General features: G+C 50.1%; 1 protein-coding gene across 1 annotated transcript in view; it reads left to right on the top strand.

The window, feature by feature from the left end:
- Positions 1-24,220, top strand: part of LOC140898668 (carbonic anhydrase 15) — a 28,453-nt gene extending 4,233 nt beyond the window's left edge. The window contains exons 2-8 of the mRNA XM_073312830.2: positions 9,085-9,120; positions 13,206-13,376; positions 13,901-14,061; positions 15,823-15,915; positions 19,627-19,693; positions 20,365-20,531; positions 22,286-24,220. Of these exons, the coding sequence (XP_073168931.1) occupies positions 9,085-9,120; positions 13,206-13,376; positions 13,901-14,061; positions 15,823-15,915; positions 19,627-19,693; positions 20,365-20,531; positions 22,286-22,501 (911 nt within the window). The 3' untranslated portion in view covers positions 22,502-24,220. The remainder of the gene's footprint in view (positions 1-9,084; positions 9,121-13,205; positions 13,377-13,900; positions 14,062-15,822; positions 15,916-19,626; positions 19,694-20,364; positions 20,532-22,285) is intronic.
- The last annotated feature ends 359 nt before the right edge of the window (positions 24,221-24,579 follow it).

Below are 24,579 nucleotides of genomic sequence, written 5' to 3'. Positions count from 1 at the left end.
AGGAGTCATGTTGTGTAGGAGGACAGTGGACTGTATTTTCGCAGATGATATCGACCAAGGAGGATTTACAGAGAACGGCTGACAAGGTGGATCAGAAAAGCAGCAAAACTCAGACTGAAGATCAGCACAGAGAAGACAAAAATTATGGCAGCTGGAAGACACGAGGGAGAGGTAAAGATAAAACCCAGAGACAAAGAACTAGAACGAGTGGGAAAGAATGTGTGAACCTTGGAGGCGCTGAAGAATGGAAACTGTGAAGATGACATAAAAAGAAGAATTGAACTAGCTGCTACCGCATTCATAAAACTCTGACATCTGGAAGGCTAAAGATATTTCAATCAAAGCAAAAATCAGCATATATGAGACAGTTGTCCTGCCAATGCCATTGTATGGGTTAGAATGTAGGAGAGTGAGGAAAGCCAGCGAACGAAAGGCGCTGGCTGCGGAAGGGACTGGCTGGCGGGAACACTGAGAGTTTCAAGGCAGCACAAAACAAAAGATGAAGTGAGAAGAAAACAGCTAAGCAAGGAATAACCCTGTTACAGAAGAAAGATGACTGTGGGTGGTTTGGACACATGGCCTGAATTGACCCAGTAAGTGTACTATACGTGGGGAGACGCACTAGAGTGCAAGAAGCTAGATACAGGGGAAGGCTGAGGATGCGTTGGATAGACGTGGGGAAAAATGACACACAACAAAATGGTTGAAAGAGGAACAAAACTGTGAAGCTGGTACAAGACAGAATGTGGTAGAAAGACTTCATTTGGCCCCGGTGTCACTGTTGAGCTGGTGGACAGGAATGAAAGCCAAAGGCTGTCCCTAAAACACGAGTGTGCTTTCCAAATATCACATCTAGGTCTGGGACAGATGCCCTACAAGGCTCACCTGGGCTTCTCATCCTCCCGGATGTCGGTGTGGTTGGCATGTCCCATCAGAGTGCATTGGGTGGTAGGGGCAGGACTGATACTCTTAGATAACTCAGGTGTAGTTTAGTTGGCCTGTAGCTATGACTCTTTGCTCTACCTGAGCACAGCTGGAAGAGAGAGGCACAGTCAGCCCTATAGCAGGGTGCAACATTTCAAGCTAATAGCCCTTAGAAGATATCGCATATTATTTATATTATCGTAGCGCCAGGAGCCTACTCATGGCCAGGACCCTGTTGCGCTAGGTGCTGTACAAACCCAAAACAAAAAGACAGTCCCTGCCCCGAAGAGCTCACAACCTAAGCAATGCCTGGGGGCTGAGGAAGGGTATTCTCTCCTGGCTTTCTTATACCCCCCGCACAGATACAGAAAACTTCACGTGCATCCTGGAGTAAATGTGCAAAGCTCTCCGATACCACGATGGGGGACATAGGATAAAATGCTGAGGTAAATGGCGGGATTCACTCCCCTTTGGTCCGACACAGCCTGAGTTTGCTGAGTTTCCGGCCCATGCTGGGGGAGGCTGAGGACAGGGTGTGGAGCATCCTTTGAGATGACTGGTGACTCATGATGTATCGCCGGGCGTGGCAGTGGGACTTTTGCCTGCATGAGGAAATGGGCCTTTTAAAAAACATGAAGGGCCTTTAGCTTTTCTCGATGGGTAGAGCGGGGAGCAGAACCAATGGCAAAGGGTGGGGATGGAGCAGAGCCCGCACTGGGGCTCGGCGTGGGAGAGCCCTGGGGCGGGGCTCAGTCAGTGTGGGAGAGCCCTGGGGCGGGGCTCAGTGCGCTGTGCTTAGGGCGGGATAGCGCACAGCTCGGGGAAAGCGAGAGCGGGGAGCAGAAGGGGAGAGAAGAGTTCCCTGCTCAGGGTGTTTGCGGAACCTTCAGGAGCAAATTCCGCCCTGACGTACGTGGGCCTCACGCTGCCCTTGACTCGGGCTGAGTTACAGCAGTGTCTGCCCTTGACTCGGGCTGAGTTTGGCCGTCAGCTCAGAGGAGAGAAACTTCTCCAACATACACCATGGTGACCGTGTTGCCATGTGCCCTGCTCCCGCCCCCGGCTCCCGGGTGCCCCTTTCCAGGCACGTCCCGTCTCTACGTACTCACCGCCCCGTGGAGCCTCTCCCTCCCCATCCGCCTCCCCATGCACCCTTCCTTGTATGCCCCCCAGCATGGGACACCTCCCCTCCAGCTTCCACCCCATACAGTCTCTCCCCACACGCCTCCCATCCTGGGCGCCTACCTAGACACAATGAACCCACCTAGGCCCCTACCTAAGCATTGAAGGGCAGGATGCAGACTGGACAGTGCTTGGTCGGGCTGCTGGTGGGGGTGAGGGGAGGGGAAGAGCTGGCTCCAGTCGCTTGCCTTCTTTTGCATTCCCGCAGCGTGAAGTGCTGGACTTCCCTGGCGCGCTGGGGCCATGCTATAAATGAAGCAAGCACTGTCGGAGCAGAGATAGGGGCCAGCGGGGCACTGACCCTTGTTCATGGCTCCGGTGTGTCTCGCTGGAGACCTGAGCAATGAAGAATGTGCCAGATGGGGTTATGTGAGTGATCTCGAGGCCTTGTCATGGCGGCTGGCTCCGGGCTTACAGGCAGGGGCCATGCTGTTGGCGAGGTGGGTGCTGCATGCCCTGGTGCCCACCAGCTGAATGCCCTCTGCTCGGGCGCACCTAGGAACAATTGTTTCGCGGGGCTCAGCGCACGTCTCGGCCCTGTGTGCTCAGGCGTGGAAATACAAAATGAACTGTGATGGAGGGGGATTTTGACAGCTTTTGCATCCAACGGCTGATTTAACCTTTGGGAGGGGCAGTAGCATAGGCAGAGGGGAGTTTGGAGAAATGAATGGGTTGGGGGGGGTCAGCACAAATCTTACCTGGAAACATCAGCTGCAGGCAGGGCCGTCCCTAGGGGGCCCGGGACAACTCCCCGGCTCCGGCCCAGGCCCCGCCCCCACTCCACCCCTTCCCCAAAGCTCCCGCCCCACCTCTTTCCGGCTTCCGTGCCCTCCTCCGAGTGATGCCGGGAGCCGGCGTGGTGGGGTGGGCTGGGGCCGGGTCGCTCATTGCTGCTGGCCTCAGGACCCCTGCTAGCCCTCCAGGCTGCCCTGGACCCCGCCTCCCAAAGCTTGGGGTCCGGGGTGGTTGCCCCGATCCGTCCTAGGGATGGCACAGTTCTGGCTGCAGCCAGGGCGAGGGAGGTGACAGCCAGCTGTGTGGAGCAGGAGGTGAGTGACCCCAGTGGGCCCTGGCAATCACACCCTGCACACTTATTAGCAACAAGCCTCCTCCATCCCGTTCTGCGGGGAGAAGCTGGAGGAGCCGTTGCTTTCCCTGGTAATTTGCCTTTGCTGGGTCTGGATGGTGATACTTCGATGGGGCAGGGTGATTTACAGACTGCTCCAGAAGGTGTGTGTGAGCCTCAGGGTGCATTGGAAAGGTTTGCTCAGTGTCCCAGTGTGCAATGTTTTTCAATTTAGGTTAAAACTATGGTCTGTCTTTGAAATTCTTGGTCTTCCTGGCCCTGCTTCCAGGCTAGGGGGCTCCGTAGGGAAGCGTGCAATCAAAGTCCATTCTAGAGCAAGGTGGGGTGAGTTGTGATTCTGTTTTTAGGGAGCAGCCTGTTCTAGCTCTCTCTGTTTTGGGGTTCCTGTGTGGTGGTGGTCCGAATTCTAAACAGTGTTACAGGGCACCTTACGGCAAGCGCATTTCTGTTTTTAGCAGACTTCTCTGAGTGTATGCTGTGAACATAACCCAAAGCCCAGTGGGATTGGCATCACACACCCTCTGCTGCAGGCTAGCCTGCAGCTCTGATGGGCTCTGGCCATACAGAGTTATGGGGGCAGAGAGAGAGAGAGAGGACTAGTAAATAATTACCTTTACAGTTCTGCAGCACAAGTGCCTTCTCTTGGAAGTGATCAAAGTGATGAATGGGTTTAGCCTCACAACCTTCTGTGGAGGTAGGGAGGGATTCTTATCCTTGTTTGACAAATGGGCAAACTGAGGCACACAGCAGGGAAGCGCCACAGGGGACCTGGTCCTGTGTTCGTGACATTCAGCTTTTGGAGACGGGCTGAGGTCAGATTTGTCCCTGTGTGATTGCACAGCAAGGCAGCGTCAGAGATGGGAGTAGAACCCAGGAGTCCTGACTCCCAGCACCACGTGCTAACAACTAGCCAGCACAGGCTAATGCGTGAAGGCTCAGGCTGCCACTCCACTGCTGTGTGTTGAGGAGGGGAGGAGATGGCAAATCACTGGGGGCAAGGGCAGCTGTGTCTGGGAGGGGTGGGAGGAAGCAGAGCATGGGAGATGTTTGGTTTTGAGAAGGATCAGACTCAAAGCTCACACGGGCAGATGCAGAGGATCCAAAGGCAGGAGATCAACATTTCCCCAAACAGTTCCTTGCGCCCAAACTGAAATTCACCCCCACCTCTGGCTCAGGGGACAGAGGTCCGGGGAGCAGGAGAACGACTGAGTGCCAGAGAAGTTTCAGTGTGTCATCCCAGAGCTTTGGAGAGAAACAAATCAGCTGAAGTGACGCAGCTGGGGAAGGATCCATTGCAGCCTTGGGGACTGAGTGATAGTTTAGCTGCAGTAAATTAGGAAATGATGAATACGGGGCTGCCTGCTGCCAGCTCGGCAGTTTCTGAAAGGAGAACAAACAAATAACGGGTGGATTTCCTTGGAGACAGTCGGATGTATGTGTGTGTGTGAGTTTAAGGGGGGCTAAGAAAAACAGCCAAGCTACCAATAACCAGGGCAAAGTGAGAAACAGAATCCCCTGATCACAAATTCCATGGGTAGTTTTGGGACAAAGACCCCAGGACTAGAGGAAGTGGCTGCGGGTGGCTCTCCTTTTCGGTGAGAAACGAAATCTGCGAAGGGGCACGCAGAGAGAAAGGAGGGAACCGGTTTGCTTTAACACGGCATCAGAAAAGGACAGCGTGGTAGGCTGGTGACCCTTATCTCTTGCTGTAGGAGCCTCAGGCCAGGAGGTTTATTCCCCAGTGCCAGGGTTAGAAACGGGGACTGTAGGGTCTAATGACTCTGTTACTGATTGTGAGAGTTCAGCAAGAGAGTTTTCTCCTGGGGGGACATGGTACGCTGCAGCAGCCAAGGTGGTCACCTTGTTAGCCATTGAGCCGTGGCTGAGAGATAGGTGGGGTGGGTTGGAGAACCTTGAGGGTCGTGTGAGCCCATCGTTGCTGGATTTGAAATATGAAGGCTGGCGTGCTGTGACTGCTCCTTATTAAGTTTTAATCATGTCCATGTTACCTTGTGCTGCCCTGTCTGTTATAGCCACCTGCTCTCTCATTTTGTACTTAGTCCCTGCCCCAAAGAGCTCACAGTCTAGTGTGTGTACACACAGTACTTTGTGCAATGGGGCTCTGACTGAGGTCTCTGGGGACTACTGTAATATATGAGTAACAACAGTAATGAGACATTACAGAGACCCCATGGCCCAGCTGGCATGTTACCAGCATGGGAAACAGCCCTCCTGAGCCTTGTTCACATCTCTGCCACTGACTTGCTCTATGACCTTGAGCAAGTCCATTAACTTTCTGTGCTGCCGTGGAAGGTGCTTTGCTGTCTGTGGATGAGAAGCGCTAAGCGTTGTGGGAAGGAGAAAAGGGGTGTCTGGAAATGTAATGTGGAAATATGTGAAATGAGCCGGGAGGGGACTGTTGCCGAGTTTTTCATCTTGATTAAATCCAGAGTAAACACACAAAAGGGCAACAAAGGCCAGTCTGGTTAAGTGGAGATGTGAAGAATAGGACAAGCAATTATAAGGAGGTTAAAAATATAATCAATCTGCTCAGGGAGAGAATTGTAGGAGCTATAAAAATAAACAAAAGCAGGTTACAGGGATAATTAGAGGAGCAAAAGCTAATATTGAATGCTGGATTGCAGCGAAGATCTCAGCTCCTAAGAAAGGTCTCTTTAGATCTATTATTAATAGGCAGAAGATAAAAGGGAAAATTGGTCCAGTAAAAATGATGATGGGGCATTGAACACAAGTGCTAAGGATTTTATGAGAGCTTGTTGCTGTATTTATGGGGTGGGAAGAAGACAGGAAAATGCCTGAGACAGGAAGGTGTTTATTGTAACTGGACAGGAAGCTGTTGCCTCCTATTCTTCCCCCTCCAGTGTGTCCTCCCCAGCTCTCCTCCTAGCCTGTCCCCTTCACCCTCTCTTCCCCCTGCCATAATCTGTCCTCATCCCTTTGAAAGCAGCCCTCTGGCTGTCTCCCACCCTCTCTGTATGGGAGAATTCTTTACTAGCCAGAAACAGGGCATGTAAAGCCCTTGGATGCTGCCACATCCCTTTCACCTGGCATACAAGGGCTGGAGCAGGGATGAGGAGCTCAGTTCTGCCTCCCACCTTCTGTCTGTCTTGTCTACTTTGATGGTGAGCTCTTTAGGGCAGGGATCGTTCCTGACTATGGGTTTTCCTAGAGCCACTCACAATGGTGCCCTGACATCAGGTATGACATCTAGGCACTACTGTCATAATAGCGATGATGATCACTGGTAGATGATAATTAATTTCGGACAACATGTAAAATGAACTGTCCCTAAAGAACAAGTAGGGGACTAACTGGAACGTATGCAGATTGCTTACCCTGCATCACCAAACCCTGATGTGTTCAGAACTGACAGAGAGGATGATGCTGGAGAGTTGGTGGAAGACTGGAGAAAAAACATGGATAAAATGAAGCAGGAGCAATCCTGGCAATGACCAACCTGCAGATCTTCCGAGTAAAACGGCGCAACTGTTATAAAGTGAGGACTAAATCATGAAACACCGAGAGACAAGAGAACCATAGTTTATGAGCACTAAGCAGGTTGGATTCAAGAACAGATCCTGCCCAATGAACTAGACTTGTTCCTTTGATAGCAGGACAGTGGTGTCAGTGGATGAAAGGCATGCAGACAATTGCCTTTTGTGTTTGACGTTCACTAAAGCACGCTGACATAGGGTCTCTTGAAAATTTGCTCTCACAATTAATTTCAACTGGACTGGCCAGGATTAGCGAGACAGATCAAAAACCATGGCAGCACTATAAACAAAGCAGTGACGAGTGGCAGCGTATCAGGCTGGCAGGCGATTCTAGAGCGGCTATTGCAGGGATAGAGGATAGATCCAGTCTTAATTAGCATCTTCTACAGTCATCTGGAAGAAGGGGTGAAAAGCACATGAAATGTACAGATGATGTTTGGGTGGTGTTGCAATTGCTGGTGAGGACAGAGAATTAACACAAAGGGATCTAGAGAGACTAGAACTATGAGCATGATCTAGAGAAATGAGATTCAGTTTAATCTGTATCTCCCTTATATGTGTGTGTGAAGGGCCTGGGCAGTTACTGTACGCTGTAGGAAAGAGGAGATCCACAGTCCCATGAAGTACAAGAAGGGCTCAAGCCCATCAGTGATTTTGAGGCAAAACTCCCCTGGCGGTGAATGGAATTAGGCATGGGGAAGGAAGGCAGGCTACAGCCCAAAGTGCTTTTGGACTGAACCCTCTGGTGCTGCCCCGTGAGGCTCAAAAAGCAGCGGGTGTCCTGTGTGAGCACGAGAGGTGTTTGCTGTTGGATAGCTCAGTCCTTCCTCGGGCTGCGTCTCGGACAGAAGATGCTGAACTGTAGCAAGCAGAAGGCCAACGGAATGGGCCTGGTACTGGATGCATGAACAATAAGATTGAAAATGCTTGGTAATAAGGGACTCTAGTAGGTTTTGTTCTTTACATCCTCTGCAATGCAAACCCCACCCCCATGGGTTTAGCATCAGCTTTTCCTTTGAGCAAATATTTCTGGACGAAGGTAAGGCCCAGATTACCAATGTAGCTGATCCAATGCTAGTTATAGTAATGACCTGCAGGACAGATCTGCTCCATTCGACCTGCGTGGAATGCATCGGTGTGATGCTGGATTAGGGGTATTATGAACTGATTTTCAACCCTCTGCTCTACTGCTGTAGGCCACAGGAGAAAGGGGGCAGATATGTTCTTGCATGCTGGCTTTTGGGTGTGAACGTGGTTGGGGGATGAGCTTGGGGTGTAGCTAATCCTCCTCACAGCCCGGCCATGCCTTGGAGAACAGGGGCTACCATCATCTGTGATTTCCAAAGCCTTTGTAATCAGAAGGTCACCGAGGCATTCACAGAAATAATGGCAATAAAATATGGTGCTCATAGAACAAACTGTCGCCACATACAGGTCCTGTCCTGCAAACGGGCATGTGTTTCACTTCAGGGACTAGTCCGCTAGCAGTCAGTGGGACCACTCACGTTCTGGTTGTTGGCAGGGTTCAAACCTGCAGCCCCGGTCTCTGACGCTGAAGCAGAGCCCTTGTTGTTGTGCTCAGTAAGTGACAAGGTTTTATACTGGCTGGGCACCGCTGTGAGAGGGAGGCATGATCACGTTCACTATGCTAGCGGGTTACAGCCAGGTTCACGTTATTTAAGGGAGGCCACCCAGTTTTAGTGACAAAGGTATTGGTAATTCAGCTAATTATTGGTCCAAATTTACCTCTAAAACTGCTGGTTTTAGCAAAATCCAGTGTCCGCAAAAATGAAAATGTCATCAAAACCATGATAACCTGTTGCCAAAATGACCACAGGTACATTTCGGTGACAGCACGGCCCAGGACAACTTGCTCAAACCGGGCAGGAATCTGCTGTGAAAACAGTGCTGTGTAATTTCTGTGACCACCTCCTCCTTCCTCCGTCCCCCAACACATCAGTCACGGGCAGGTTGGGAAGCCTGACGCTCGCTTGGCCCCGGGGGCAGAGAACCGGGTCGCTGCAGTACCTCTTGCTTGTGGTGACTGGTATTCTGAAGGGTGACCACAAGAGGGCTCCATGTTGACCCTTCTCATTTAAATTCTGGGTTGCTAGGGAGCAACTCCACGAAGTTGCCTGGTGTGCTTTTGAGGCTATTGCTGTTCACTCCTGTATGTTGCCTCTGTAGAATCAGGCCCATGTCAAGGCCTGAGCATCTACCTGCGTGGTTTCCTGCAAACCCTTCATGGCTGTTTAGAATGATGGGTCAGGAAAAGTGAGAACGCAACGAGCTCTTTGCCCCTGCAAAAACCGGTGGATTTTAACACCTTTTTCCATTCCTACTAGCTTGTATTCTGAATTCTTCTCTCTCTTGCAGTTCCCTGGTGCTACGATTCACAGGATCCCAAATGTGGTGAGTACAGAAATTGTTTCAAGTGGGGCTGTGTGCAGGCGGCAAGTGTGCTGGGGCAGCAGGTCCGTGTGCACGCCCGTGTCTGAAGGCAGTGTGAACGTGCGTGGTGTGTGAATGTGCGTGCGTGGCCCCGCGGGCAGGGATCACGGTAACTGCAGTGCCTAAAACTGCCCTTGCAACCCTAGAGTTCAGAGAGATTTTTAAATTCCTTTTTGCAAAGCACCTACTTGGTTATTCCCATTGAGCCTAATCCAACTCCCTCTCCCCCCCCAGGCTAACCCAGGGCTGTCTTCCCTGAAGTCAGGGCCTTTGCACTGGTGCAGGAGCAGAATACGTCCTTTCAGAGTCAGGCCTTTTTGATCTTTTTAGTCTTTTGCATAAATCTTCTGGGCCAGGCAGATCCCTGGAGCGGTGGAGCGAGCATTAGGACAAGGTGTGATCTAATTCCCGGTGGGAAACCCGACTAAGGGAAGGAGAAGTGAACCCGTATTGTGCTAACGTGTGAATTATTTGAGTGCACTTTGAAGCCTAAATTGCATGCCTGCTAATATATCAAAGAAGCAGATCGGTCCGAGCTGCGGTCAGTGACCTTAGGGACAGCTTGAGAGGCTGTTCGAAGGGGAGCCTCTGTTCTGCATTGCTGTGGAGGCAAGGCCTGTGTGCTGGCCCTTGGGATCAGGAGGTTTTCCCTGTCACTTTAACCCCGAAGTAGTGTGCATGTCCACCTCCTGACATGGCTCTGGGGAGAAGCTCAGCACGGCGTGTCTCCTCTTTGTCATGTCTCTGGCTCTCTTTGCTCTCGGCACAAAAGGATTTCGGGGCCTCATGAAATTCAGAGCAACAGTTGCATTGCCTTGCTCTGATGCGACACTGAGTCAGGAGCTACCGGCTGCCCTGCCAGGCCCCACTCGTTTGTCACCCATCTTGCTCGCTCGTTTGGGAGCCCTTCACTTCCCCGAGGAGTGGGATTTGGTTTTCAGTGTCACGTTCAGAATGCTGTGGATGCGTGTGGTCAGAGCTTCCCTGGACAGCAGGGGGTGCATTGGAATGGGACCCCTGTACAGAGGACTGCAGGGCCAGGCTGAGGGAAAGGATCCATTTGCACTCGGCTTCCCCATTTTTGCTGAGGTCAAGATTTGATTTATAAATAGAAAATGGCTATTGAGCAGTGCGAATGGTGCCAGGCTCTCAGCAGAGGCCAGAAGTCGGCAACATTGTTCAATAGCCTGCTACCCAAAAGAGAAAACAGAGATGCGATGTGAAACGTCAGCCTGGCATTCTGACATGTAGGCTCACCGCCCAACTCTGTGCTTAGAAGAGCCTGGGAAACACAGCGTGGGGTGGACGGTTACATTTCAGAGGTGAGAAATGCCCTTCGCGATGTCACCAAGAAAATAAACGGATTGCTTTACCCATACTTAAATATAGTTATGCATTTAAAATGTCGGTCACGCTTGATATTAAAGGAGCAGTTATAAATAGTTTATAAAGGGTTAAAAACTCAATAAATATGTAAATGAATGATTAATCAATTGTTAGAGTTCAATAGATCAGCAGGTTGTTTATAACCATGGCTTATAGCTATTTCTAATGGCTCTGAATGAGGTGCTGATAACCATCTATCACGCATACTGTTCGTGTCTGTAACATACTTACAACATCTATGAATCATTTATTAATGCTTTATAAACTATTTATAAAATGGAGTCTTAATATAAAGTATAACTGAAATGGGTAACTTCCATGGGAATGGTACGTAAAGAGGGTACATTTTATGTGCCGGTATTGGACTTATACATGAGAGTGACTTCTTTGAGGACTTATATGTATATCTGTGCGGTATTTTATTTCTGGCATATATGTGGCCCTGTAAGGACTAGTGTGATTTTTGAAGCATGCCATTTAGTACATGTTACCATAAGAACGGCCATACTGGGTCAGACCAAGGGTTCATGTAGCCCAGTATCCTGCCTTCCCACAGTGGGCAATGATAGGTGCTTCAGAGGGAATGAACGGAATAGGGCAATTCTCGAGTGATCCATCCCCTATTGTCCAGTCCCAGCAGCAGCTGGCAGTCAGAGGCTTAGGGACACCTGGAGCATGGGGTTGCATCCCTAACCGTCTTGGCTAATAGCCATTGATGGACCTATCCTCCATGAACTTCTCTACTTCTTTTTTGAGTCCAGTTATCCTTTTGGCCTTCACAACATCCTGTGCAATGAGTTCCACAGGTTGACTGTGCATTGTGTGAAGAAGTACAGTACTTCCTTTGGTTTGTTTTAAATCTGCTGCTTATTAATTTCATTGCGTGACCCCTGGTTCTTGTGTTACGTGAAGGGGTACAGAACACTTCCCTATTCACTTTCTCCTCACCATTCATGATTTTATAGACCTCCATCCTATCCCTCTTGGTCGTATCAATGAAACACATCTGTACTGATACAAATTGGCCTGCTCCTCACAGTCCTTCTATGCGTGAGCAGTAATATGGCCCAGTGGTTTGGGCACCAGCTTCGGATTTGGGAGACCATGGTTCAATTCCCTGATCTGCCGCAGATTTCTTGTGGGCCTTTGGGAAAGTCACTTAGTGGCTTTCTGCCTCTGTTTCCCATCTGTAAAATGGGGCTAAGAGCACCACTCCCTCTGGAATGCTGTTTCAGTGCCTGATGCTGATCACGTGTGGAGCAAAAGGGAAGGACCCAGCCGCTTTGCTCCATGGGTGTCCAAGTGCCTTCCTGACTGTCCAGTGACAGGAGTAAGGCCCTGACTCCCCATGCGGTTCAGAGACAGCCAAATCTCAGTGACCTCATTCCTGGGCTCCAGCTGACGTGGCGAGTGAGGGGACTGCTGATGTGTTGGCTTAGTGTTCTGCTTTAATTGTGGCATCTTCTCCTCCCAGACTCTGGGCCGCTGCAATAAAGCAGATGTTCTATTGTGCCGCTCATTATAAAGTGGAGTGGCTGGATTTCAGCAGCCAAAACATTACCGATCAGGGAGACTGTCTGGCTTCCTTCCTCGTTACAAGGTTACGCACCTCGCAGATTAATGTTACTCACCATGGTTTCCACTGAAACGATCCCAGCTCCCTGGCAGCCTACAGCTGTAGACAGCAGAGCCAGCCATGTGCTGCCATTGGGCTCACCGGTGGTGGTGTGATGGTTCTTCGATCACTGGGCACCTGTCCCCTTTTGTCTCCACGTTCCATCGTGGTGACTGCGGTAGCCCAATGACGCTTTTGTGTTCGTGGCCTCATGGGGCGGCTTCGGCTCCATCTTGATGGCTTATCAGGGGAGTGAAGCAGGGACAAAGGCTTGCGGCTGCCTTGGCGTGAAGGCCTCAGGCTTACAGGTGACCATCGTGGTGGCTGTGGAGCATCCAAATGGCTGCTAGTGCATAGATCCAAGAGAACAGCCCCAACCAGCCAGGGCGGGGAGGCCTCCGTGTCCGAGGGAGCTGTGTGTGGCGGGGAACGACGGCCAAAGCAGGGCGAAGGGGTGGGGCTGAGATGGGCGCGGCTGGGCGCGGAGAACCTCTGCAGGGGAGACGTGGGAGGAGCGGGGGGAAGAAGAAACCAAACCCAGTGAGGAAGCTACTCGGGGAAGCAGAATCTGCTCTTCAGGGACTGTAACTACTAGCTCAGAGAGCAGGGGCCGCCTGTCAGGCTAAATATAGGCCCTGGCCCAGCGAGGAAATCCTGCTGAATTATGAATGAGGCTTGACTAAGACCCGGCTCATTAATATTCACGAAGGTCGGCTAAGTGAGCGGCCGTCTCTCATGGGGGGGGTGCATGGAGGGAGAGGCTAATGAAAGCGCTGGCGGGTGCTGTGTCCTTTGCGGCCAGAAAGAGCTCGCGGGCGGACGGGCTGCATTTACCAGCACTCGCTCGGTTAAAGCAGGAAAGCCAGGAGCCCTTGGCAAACCCAGCTCCATTTTAACATGCGCCCCAGGAAGCCTCCTCTTGCTGGCGTCCTCACATGATGACACCAGGACCCTTCACTCTGTGGTAGCTTGCCCCCATGTGGCCCATGTTTTACCCCCTTCCCTCTCCCCCCTTCCCTCTCTCTCTCTCTCCCTCTCTCTCCAGGCCCCAGGTACTGGAAGGATCTGGCAAAAGGCTGCGGGGGAGATAACCAGTCGCCCATTAACATTGACAGGCGCAAAGTGCAGAGGGACAGGAACCTAGGAGACATCCTCTTTGAGGGCTACGACCAGGCCCCGCCGGGCAAGTGGAAGCTCATGAATAACGGGCACACGGGTGGGTATTTGTGCCAGACTCCCTCTCTCCCTCCTTCCTTGGCCCCTCAAACTCTCTTTTCCGCAGGGAGCTGCACTGCCCAGGGCTGGATCAGTGAGCTTGACTCGTTGCAGGATTCCCTTCAGTATGATGTATTTATTATTTCTACTGTGGTAGCAGCTGGGAGCCCTGTCATGGCCCAGGACCCCATGGTGCGTGCTAGGTGTTGGACAAACACAGAACATGATCCCTGCCCAGAGAAGCTCACAGTCTTGCATCTGGCTCTGTTATTAACCTGAGAATGCATTGTGCCCGAGAAGAATGGCCTTGAGGTTTGCCCAGCTGCATGGAAATTATAGAGGTGTGAGCTGGCTGATTGGACTCTTTTATGTGCTCCTCCATTCACATGTATTCACTCCCACGCTCCCAGCCACCTCTACCCCATCTGCTTTGTGTACATGAGAGGTCACCGATGTCCTGGGTGAGGCTGGTGGGATTGCAGCCATGTGTTTTCCCTCTGTAACTTCGCTCTGGCCCATTTACAGCGATGATGAGACTGGAAGGCGAGTCTGTGAGCGAACATATCAATATCACCATTGGGATTCTTCTTGAGAAGTACCGAGCCCTGCAGTTCCACTTCCATTGGGGGACCCTCAAGGGGAACGGCTCAGAGCATACCATTGATGGAGACCAATTCCCCATGGAGGTAAGTGGGGAGAGGTGGTCATGCCTCATGGGAGTTGTAGTTCATAGTAGCGGTAGTGTTCACAGCAGCATATTGCTGAGAACTCCACCCCTGTTGCTGACAAAGATCATGATTAAGACTGTGCACTCAAACCGCAAAAGATCCCAGCTAAATGTGTATATCTTAGGTTCAGCAAACCCCAGGTGAACCCACATCTCTCTGGATTTTGTGTTTGGCAGAGCTGGTTGGAAAATATCCTCCCCCGTCCCCCTGGAAAATTCCAATGAAAAAACGAATGAATATTCATTTTCATTGAAGCTTTCCGCGGACAATTTCAAAGTTTCAGTGAATAATCGTAAACCAAAATATTTCTTTTCTGAAATGCCGCCACAGTGCCTCATGGGAGTTGCCGTTCAGGTGCCCTCATGCACCCATTCACTTTTATAGGCCTGGTTCCCTTGTCGGACGACACCTTCTGCGATGCAGCACGGTCTCCCCTCTGAGTGAAGGGAGGCCATGCGCCAGGCCGCGGCACGTCATGGGAGACGTAGTTCGGGTGAGGAGCCCAGCCCATAGAGGAAAACCGGCACCTGAGGCACCTGTACGACAACTCCCATGAGGCTAAGCTGCTCCACACCAGAGTCTGTCCCATGAGTGGGGCATGGGATCCTGCAGCTACAGAGATTGCTGGGACGCACGCTCAGAATACATTCAGTATGGTTCATTTAAAAATGGCGACCTTTTCATGAGGGGCGAGTGTTTCCTCCCCATCCTTCCCACTTGACTCAAGATGCCCATCCTGTTTGGAGCTATAAGGTGATAAATATCCCTCCCTTCAAACTGTCTGACTGGGCAAACTGCTAAGGGCTTTAGGATACTGGAATGGACCTGTTTCCTGGTCATTAATGAGCCATTAGCACAGGGGTGGCCAACCCCAGCCTGAGACGGAGCCAGAATTTGCCCATGTGCATTGCCAAAGAGCCACAGTAATATGTCAGCAGCCCCCCATTAGCTCCCCAGTCCTGCTCCCAGCGCCTCCCACCCACCAGCAGCCCCGCCGATCAGCACCTCCCCCTCACTCCCTGCACCTCCTAATCAGCGTGCAGGAGGCTCGGGTTTGCGGGGGGGGGGGGGAGGAGTGAGGGCACGACAGGCTCAGGGGAGGGGGCGGAAAGGGGTGGAGTGGGGGCAGGGCCTGTGGCAGAGCCAGGGGTTGAGCAGTCAGCTAAACCAGCACACTGGAAAGTTGGCGTCTGTAGCTCCAGCCCCGGAGTTTGTGCCTATTCTAGGAGCCGTATATTAATTGGTGATTATGAGGCTATGTACAACGGGGTGCATGAATGAACACGGGTGTGTCTCTGCAGAGTGCATGCCCAGGGAGAGTAGGTAGCCAGGGAATACCTGAGCGCAACTGCTCCAGTACCCTCCTGTTCTTGGAGGGAATGACATTTTAATGCAGCCGTAAAACACCGAGGGCCTGATTCTGCTTTGCACGGAGAGCCCTTTATGGCACTCTGGCAGCGTAAAGAGGCCTCAGAGTGAGTGTGACTGTCATTGATACCTATGCTAAGGCCCTCTTGCACTTCCAGAGTGGTGTGAAGGGCCCCTAGTGTCAGGGATGTGGATGCCCACAGCGTTAAGGAGCTGTGTGCGCTGTTGGCTACAAAGGGCGCTGGAAGGGGAGAGCTGACCGTCCGTTTGCTGTCCCTGTGACTGATGGGGTAAAATACCACAATGGCTTGGAACAGGTCTCACCCTCCTTCTGTGTGTCTTCCTCTTTAGCTGCACGTTGTTCACATGAACACCAAGTACAAAACCTTCAGCGAGGCCAAAGGGCATCCAAATGGGCTGGCTGTCTTGGGCTTCTTGTACAAGGTACGTCAAAAACGCCCTGCCTCCGGCTTGCACGTTCACTGCCAGGTTCCTCCGAGTTACCCTGAGGAAGTGGCAGAGAGTAGCCTGCATTCTAAGCCCTTTAATAAACAAACCCTCCATTGCTGGAGATCCCATCCTGTGCTGTGCTGAGCAGCCACATCACCAGCTTGTATCATTGGCATCAGTCTAGAGAGAGACTCGCAGGCTGGGGCATGCAGGTGGGGCATTGCCCGGAGAGTACCTGCTCTGGGTCTAAAGACCCTTGACCCTGCCAAGTCAGCCCCTTTAACCAGGACCAGAAATGGCACTTTGCCTCCAAAGCTGATGGAAACACTCCCACAGTGCCCTGGGGTCTGGTTGCCACAGCTCAGGGGTGCTGCAAATCCTCAGGTCACAGGCTGTGTGCCTGCAAGGCCCGAGAAACACGTCTGTGGCTTGCTTCAAAGTCACTGTGTTTACTGTACCCTAGCGGTAACTACTGGTTTAATCTCTGATTTGAGATTTTAATCCACCATGTAACTGGTGCATCGAGTGCCGGGGGACAGGGGAAAATACAGCCCTCTGTGCCCAGTGCATCCAATGGAATGCAGCAGGGAAAGGTTTTAAATTCACCCCAACGGAAGAATAACCCAAGAACACGAGCCCTCTGGACAGAGTAGAAATCACTACTGAATTGCACTGCAGCTAAACCAAATGTGGCATCTTGAGGCAGTCACAGGGGTTCCCTGTTTTTGTAAAGCAAATGGACAAATGTGTATTTTATCACAGCCTGATTCACCCAGCTCTCCCACCAACGCTGTGCTGCTGTCGGGAGCTGCCTAGAATGTAGCTAAGTTCTCATTTAGTTCAAAGGCTGTTCCATCCCGAGAGCTCCCCCATTGCTCATTCCAGCGCCAGGCCACTTAGAGTGCAGAAAGTCACATGTCTGACAACATTCACCTTCTGGCTGTCATTGCAGCTCCTATGAACCATGTGCTTTTTGCTGCAGTTTGATGTGCCCAAGAGTGAAAAATGACTTAGAATGCATAAAGAGGGATCAGATGGGGCTGTGGGGTTAGATGGACCCTATTGATCATTTCCTTCCAGAAAGAATAGGCTTGAGCACACACACTTAGCCTTTTCTGGGTTGCAAGTAATGTTCCAGGCTCAATAAAGCACTTGAACCCTGCAGGAGCATTACTGTATCTGAGTTCTGATCACTGCAGGTTTTGGTCCATTAATTACATAAGTTGTTTTCCATACACCGAGTATCAACACACTTATAGTCTAAATTACTTCTGATTTTTTTATTAAGAAGCAGCAATAAAACAAGAAAGAACAAAACTAAAGTCTCCAGGAGACAGCACGGTGTGGGTGTCTCTTGTGCAGCTGAATGGAGCCCAGCAGATGTCTAGAAATATAAAGGTGCAGTGCACAGAAGACAAAACCTTCTACGTTGCCACGTGTGCCATAACAGAGATCATCAGCCAGTCGGATTGCTCTCTCTGTCCAAAAGATTTTATAAACCTTAAAGAATACTATTGAAAGACTAAAAATTAAAGTTAAGCAGATAGGTAGTGGGAGGTCAGCTGGGAGGTTATAGGTTTGCGAGACCATTGCTGCAGCTGGGGCAGTGCTCTCTTCCCCTGCTCCCCTGGATATGAACTGTGCAAAGCCAGGGTGGTTGGAGTCCGGGTCACATTGGAACCAGCTCTCCAAAGTACAGGGGAATGGTGAGAGCTGAATCAGACTTGTGTGAATCAGTTATATGATATCCCCCTCCTGACAATGGTGTTAGCAGCTGGGGTTCCAGACACCTGTAAACACCATTGAAAATAGCTTTCCTGACTGCCCATTATGCCGCTTATGAAAGAAAGTCACACGCAATAGCTTAAGGGTTCTGGGAAAACTTCAATTAGCTGACGTGGCAGCGAACCTGTGTGGTTTATGTCAGTGCAGAGCCATTCATCTGGAGCTAGGAGTGTGTGTGTGTGAGAGATAAGGGAAGAGGAAAGGAGTGCAAATATTTACGTACAGTGACTGCACTTAGAAAGCTGCTTCTGTTCTCTCCAAGGGGAGAACGCAAAGTATGGATAAAAAGTCTTTTTAATAATAATAAACCTTGTGTTTCTATAGTGCTCTCTGTCCACAGACCTCAAAGTGCTTTGAAACACTAGTGATGAAGGGGATTATTATTCATAGTTTATAGGCAGGGAAACTGAGGCCCTGATCAGCGATGTGATTTGCCCAAGGTCACCTTGTGAATCAGAGTTAGCAATATAGAAATAGAACCCACGTCTGTTGACTTGCAGTCCTGTGCTATAACCAGGAGATCACCCTTTCTCTCAGCCTTGTTGGCTTTGTTTTGAGCCCATGACATTTGGCTGTACAGCAGGTGCATAGGAAGAGAAGTGTTTTGGTCCCCTACTGCTCTCTCTCTCTCTCTCTCTGCCTCTCTGCTGGTAGCTGTGACCCTGTTGTGTACCGGTGAGATGAAAACCAGCATCACGTCTCACAAAGATGCTTAACCCACCAGCTATCCTGACAGCATGCCGGGGTGGGAGCTTCATGTCTGCTGGGGGCCTCCCTAGTCACCTACTTTGCTGTTTGCTGGGATAGGATAGTGATCAGGATGTTGTCTGGTACAGTGACCTCGCCCGCCCTGCAGAGGAGCTTACGACCTAGCAACCTGAGATTGGTTTTGTGTTGTGATCAGAATAAGATCCTTATCCCATCATAGCCTTTGTCTGCAGTTTTGTCTGCAATGCATGGTTGCAGGAGTGTTCCCCCATTAAGCTGTCACTGAAAAACATACCGAATCTTGGAGATTTAAAAATACCCCCCACAGTCCGCTGTTGATCAGGGCAGAGAAAGGGCAGTTTTGACTGACAGCTTGAGCAGACAGCATTCAACTACCATTTAATAACTGAAGTTGACATCCCAGCTTTCTATTGTATTGCTTCCCCTGGCAGAATAGCAGCTCACTGTGGGCACGGCTTAGGGAGCAGTAGTGAAATCTACAATAGGCATGTAAAGGAAGTTTTAAAGCATCCTCACTGGAATGCGTTACATAGCGAGGTGGTGAATCTCCTTCCTTTGAGATTTTTAAATTCAGGCTTGACAAAGCCCTGGCTGGGATGGTTTAGTTGGGGATTGGCCCTGCTTTGAGCAGGAGGGTTGGACTAGATAACTTCTGAGGTCATTGCCAACGCTGATATTCTATGATTCTCATGTGGGAAATGTCACTAAAGATCCCACGGCATGTTTCATAAGAGGTGGGTGTTAACTCCAGTGCCATGGCCCAATTCACCCTCGGTATTGACATCAGCCTTCTTTGAACTCCTGCAGCGTCTGCAAGATGCTATTATTCACTGCTGGATAGAGTCGCTGCGTGTTGATGAGCAATGATTGCGCACACCTCGCAGGTGGCTGAGTTTCAGTGAAGGTGGACGTGAGCCAACTGTATAGTTCACACGTTAGTTTGTAAGCACTTTGGATCCTTTGAGATTAGCAGGTGCTGTAGAATAAAAATCTCCATCGTAGTCCAAGGTGGAGAAGCACAGCACAAGCATAGGTGTCCAGACACCCATTGCTCTCCACAAGAGCTGCAAACGCACTTGGGTTCCCAGGTACCCAGTTTTTGTCTGGAACCATTTGGACTCACCTTGTAAATAGAATCCTCGAGATCTGCCCTTGGCTGGTCGTTCATTCTCCCTCTGTAATGCTTGGCAGGTGTCGGATGCTGATAACTCCAATTACAACACGATTGTAGCTGGCCTGAAGAACATTTCCCGTCAAGGTGAGTCCTCCTGCTCCTCTGTCATCTCCACTCCAGGGCAGGCAGAATAGAGGATAAGAGGAACCCAGAAGCAGGAGGGAAGGGGATATGCAGGGGCACCAGTCACTGATTTCAAGGACCTTTGACTCATTTCCATGCCCCAGTGTAACTGGGTAGTTCTTGGTGGGTTAACACAATGTGGGCACAGGTATGTTACTGCCATCCAACTACATGGCCTGCCCATTGTCTAATTCCCAGCTCCTTTTGAAAATCAGTGGCACTGGGCTTCCTGGGGCCCATGCATGGTGTGGAAAGTCTGGAACCCAGGGCCAGTTTGGGGCTGTCTGAGCCAATGACCTGCTGATGCCGTGTTGGGTTCTCATTCTGTGCTAGGGGAGGAGCAAAGCATGTCAGCCATGCCTGATGCCCTCCTGCCACATGCTCACACTGTTACCTGTTGACTGACTTGTGGAGGAGCAGTGAGGGCAGCCTCCACAGGGTCTGCCAGGCGGAGCCAAGATGCTGCCGTTGCACCTGGTGGTCTAGCAGCATCTGTGGTGGCAAAGGATGCAAGGGGGGAGGCAGGGTTGAATGGTGCCCACTGTAGCTTTAGAAGTGTCAGCTCTTTCAAGTCGTTCATCCCCCAGATGGGCTTTAATGTTGATGGTTTTTCTCTCTCTCTCTCTCTCAAGGGGATTCTGTGGATTTAGCATCCACATTTTGCTTGAACAACCTTCTTCCCAGCATGGCCAATCTGTCCAAGTACTACCGCTATCAGGGCTCCCTGACCACCCCGGACTGCGCAGAGGTTGTCGTCTGGACACTGTTTGAGGAGCCCATTCTTATCAGCCAGTCTCAGGTAAAAGTGCGTCACAGCTCTCTGGTGAATCCAGCAGAGGGTCTTCAGTATGCCGAGTTCCTTCCCATTCCCAGCTCCTGGTCAGCAGTTCAGGGAGCAGAGATCCTGCTCAGGTTGTCTCCTCTTACCATCCGTGCCCACTGAAATACCACACAGGACCATCTGCTGCAGGTGCTGGACTTGAAACCCATTGCAGATGGGCACAAATAACAATTTCAAGTACATGTGCTCCCAAGGGAAATAGCATCCAAGCAATACGGGCTTTGCAATTCCGACCTGGTGCATCACCTCCTGGGGACGGTACTCTGCACCATTCTGTGTGTCAGGGCTGGGCAACCCGTGGGGAGTCAAACCCCGCCTCCCATACGTACGCTGATTATCTTTGAAAATAAGAGCACGAAGTTCCTCCTGCTGTGATTAGTAGCGTAATATTATTTGTTCTTCAGTGAGTATCGGGCAGTTGCCAGAGTACCAAATTGTCAGTGTGCGTGTTGTGTCCCCAGAAGATGGCAGCCTGTCACAGCTCACAGTTGTTTAGCTCATGCTTCAAGCTCTGAAGGTCCCATGTCATTTTCACTGGTTTGTGCTGGAAAGTGAATACAGTCGTTTCTTCTCCTTAACTGGATGGCTGCAGCAACAATGATGTGACTTATGTAGCCACTTTTCGTTTTATTTCTTTAGATTGAAACAATAATAAATCACTTGCACAAGAAGCTCTAGGGGCCCTGACAACTAACTCGTTTTCTAGCAACTTAATCAATCATGACCACTAGGCAACATTAAAAAATCATACATGGGTAGCGCACATTGCCTGCCAGCGGCAATCAGCAACCAGGAACAAATTAACGAAGCCAGACAGTAAATCAAAGGAACAGAAAAGCTGCTCTCCACCCCCAGTCTTTCCAGAAACATCCTTGCAACCTCCCCACCAAAACCCTGCTGAATAAACTGGGGATCGGGTAGCCAGAAATTCCCAGAAGTGAGCTACATTTGCCACAAAGGTTGTTCAGATCAAATAGTTCAGCCAGCTGTGCTCCGGGTACACTGCCCTGCTGCCTGGCACATTCCCTCTCAGGAACGCTGGGCAAAGGCTGTATGGGCAGCGGTGCCCCAGATTACCTGCTGGTTCCTTTTCCTGATTCCAAGAGGAACAGGCAGACTGGTGGAAAGTCCTCCTCTCCTAGCTCAGTGCTGCTCTGCAAACCCAGCTTCCCTGAGGCAGGCACAGCCTGGCCAGCCAAGTGCGTTCCAAAGCCATCCGTTGGGCCTCAAATATAAGGAGATTTTCCAAAAACAATAATCTGGGGTTCATGGTGTTGGCCTGCTGGTTTCCAAGCTGCTGGGTGAACTCGAGTCCTGTTTTCAAGGGTTTCTCCACAGCTGTGAGAACTAGATTAAGCTTTTTTTTTTTTTTTTTTTTACCTGAAGCAAGATTCTCATGGGATCACTTGACTCCAGGAGCTGGGTCTTTAAGAAAAATGCCAAGTATCAGGAGCCTTGTCCAAGAATGAGCAACCCTGAGTCACAGGGAAGCACTGGGATGGATTTTGATGTCTGCCTAGGCCCCAATTTAGCAAAGCACGTGCTTAACCTGAACCAGGTGTTTAAGTCCATCCGCGTTCAAGAAAGTCCTTAAATGTGCATTTAAAGATGAGCATGTGCTTAAAAACTTTGCTGAATCAGGGGCCTGAAAAGTATTTTGGCTGAACATAATGAAATGGCTTGAAATCTCTCTGTGTCTCTCATATCTGCAGCTGAACGCATTTGTCAACACAGTTCACTTCCCGGCCACTGGCGCGTCTCTGATGAAAATGACCAACAACTTTCGACCGCCACAGCCTCTCAAGAACCGAAAAGTCTACGCGTCCAAAGATGCCACGATCAGCCTCAGTACCATGCCCAGTGTCAGCCTCCTGCTCCTTCCTCTGCTCTTGGCTTTCCAGATTGTCCACTTCTCAGGCCCCTCCTAAAAGCCCCTCTCCCGACTCCCTCCCTTCTTTGTCATGAATGGTTTGTGATTATTTTATGATTTCTTCAAATTAGTGCTTCCACACTGTGATCATTTTCTAGCCACAGGACTGAAAATGATGAATGAAATGAAAGCAGATTGGCAGGGGGTACATAAGAATGGCCATACTGGGCCAGACCAAAGGTCCAGTATCCTGTCTTCTGACAGTGGCCAATGCCAGATGCCTCAGAGGGAATGAACAGAATAGGCAAGTCTCGAGTGATCCATCCCCTGTCGTCCAGTCCCAAGCTCTGGTAGTCAGAGCCTCAGGGACACTCAGAGCAGGGGGGTTGCATCCTTGATCATCTTGGCTTATAACCACTGATGGACCTATTCTCTGTGAATGTCTCAAATTCTTTTTTGAGCCCAGTGATCCTTTTGGCCTTCACAACGCCCCCTGGCAATGAATTCCACAGGTTGACTGTGCGTTGTCTGAAGAAGTACTTCCTTTGGTCTGTTTTAAACCTGCTGCCTATTAATTGGATTGGGTGACCCCTGGTTCTTGTGTTGTGAAGGGGTAAATAACAATTTCTTCTTCACTTTCTCCGCATCCCTCACGATTTTATAGACCTTGATCACATCTCCCCTTAGCGGACTCTATTCTAAGCTGAACAGTTCCAGTCTTTTTATACCTCCTCATATGGAAGCTGTTCCATCCCCCTGATTATTTCTGTTACCATTCTCTGTACCTTTTCCAATTCTAATAAATCAATTTGGAGATGGGGTGACCAGGTCTGCATACAGTATTCCAGGTATGAGCATACCACAGATTTATCAAGTGGCATTATGATATTTTCTGTGTTATCATCTATCCCTTTCCTAATGATTCTTAACATTCTGTTCGCTTTTTTTGGCTGCCGCTGCACATTGAACAGATATGTTCAGAGAACTATCCACGATGACTACAAGATCTCTTGCTTGAGTGGCAACAGCTAATTTACACCCCATTGTTTTGTATGTATAGTTGGTATTATGTTTTCCAATGTGCATTACTTTGCAGTTATCAACATTGAATGCCATCTGCCATTTTGTTGCCCTGTCACTTGGTTTTGCGAGATCCCTTTGTAACGCGTCACCGTCTGCTTTGCGCTTAACTGTCTTGAATATTTTTGTATCGTCTGCAAACTTTGCCACTTCGCTATCTACCTCTTTTTCCAGATCATTTATGAGTATGTTGAACAGCACTGGTCCCGGCACAGATTCTTGGGGGGACCCTGCTATTTACCTCTCTCCACTGTGAAAACTGACTTTATTCCTACCCTTTGTTTCCGTCCCTTTAATCGGTTACTGATCCATGAGAGGACCTTCTCTCTTATCCCATGACCGTCTACTTTGCTTAAGAGCCAATAGTGAGGGACCAAAGGAGAAGGAATGTTCATTGCTAGTTTAAAAAATAATAACTAAGACCTGGATTCTGCCAAGACTTTCACTTAACTTTAAGCACATGAGACCTCCCATTAACTCTCCCATTCCTCACATGCTTAAAGTTGAGCACTGGCGTTGCAGGACTGGATCCTTACATCCAGTAACGGCATATTTACAAATGTGATCCCTTTGGTTTTGCCAACTGCGCTATACTTGGAGTGACAGATGATATGACACACACAGTGCTTTCTATTGAATGAGAAGAAATGTTTAAATGATGTCAAAATGCAATTGTAATAAATCTAGGGTTCTTACATCTCTGGTCGGAATCAGCTGGCTTTTTGTTTGTTTCCATTTGATACTTTGTGCGTCTCCATAGCATCCTGCCGAGGGGGGTTGCCCCATTTGGCTCTAGCTGATCGTCAGTGTTCGAGGTCTTGCAGGGGATGTTTCCATTAGGAGACAAAATCAGTATGTGAGTCAGGTTTATTCTTGGCCATGATCTTGTTTAGTGACAAAAAATGTGCCCAAAGTCCTTTCCCCTGAACCCAGTAGAAACAGACAGCCCAGGCTCCGGCTCAGAATTGCTTCTCCAGACTTCCTGCTGGCTTCCTGCCTCTACCATACACAGGCAGCAAAACCAATATTCTATTCTCTGCGGTTGCAACCAGGGAA

Source organism: Lepidochelys kempii, chromosome 15 (assembly GCF_965140285.1).
Source record: "Lepidochelys kempii isolate rLepKem1 chromosome 15, rLepKem1.hap1, whole genome shotgun sequence".
Classification (NCBI taxonomy): Eukaryota; Metazoa; Chordata; order Testudines; family Cheloniidae; genus Lepidochelys; species Lepidochelys kempii.
This window is presented reverse-complemented; position numbering and strand designations above follow the sequence as displayed.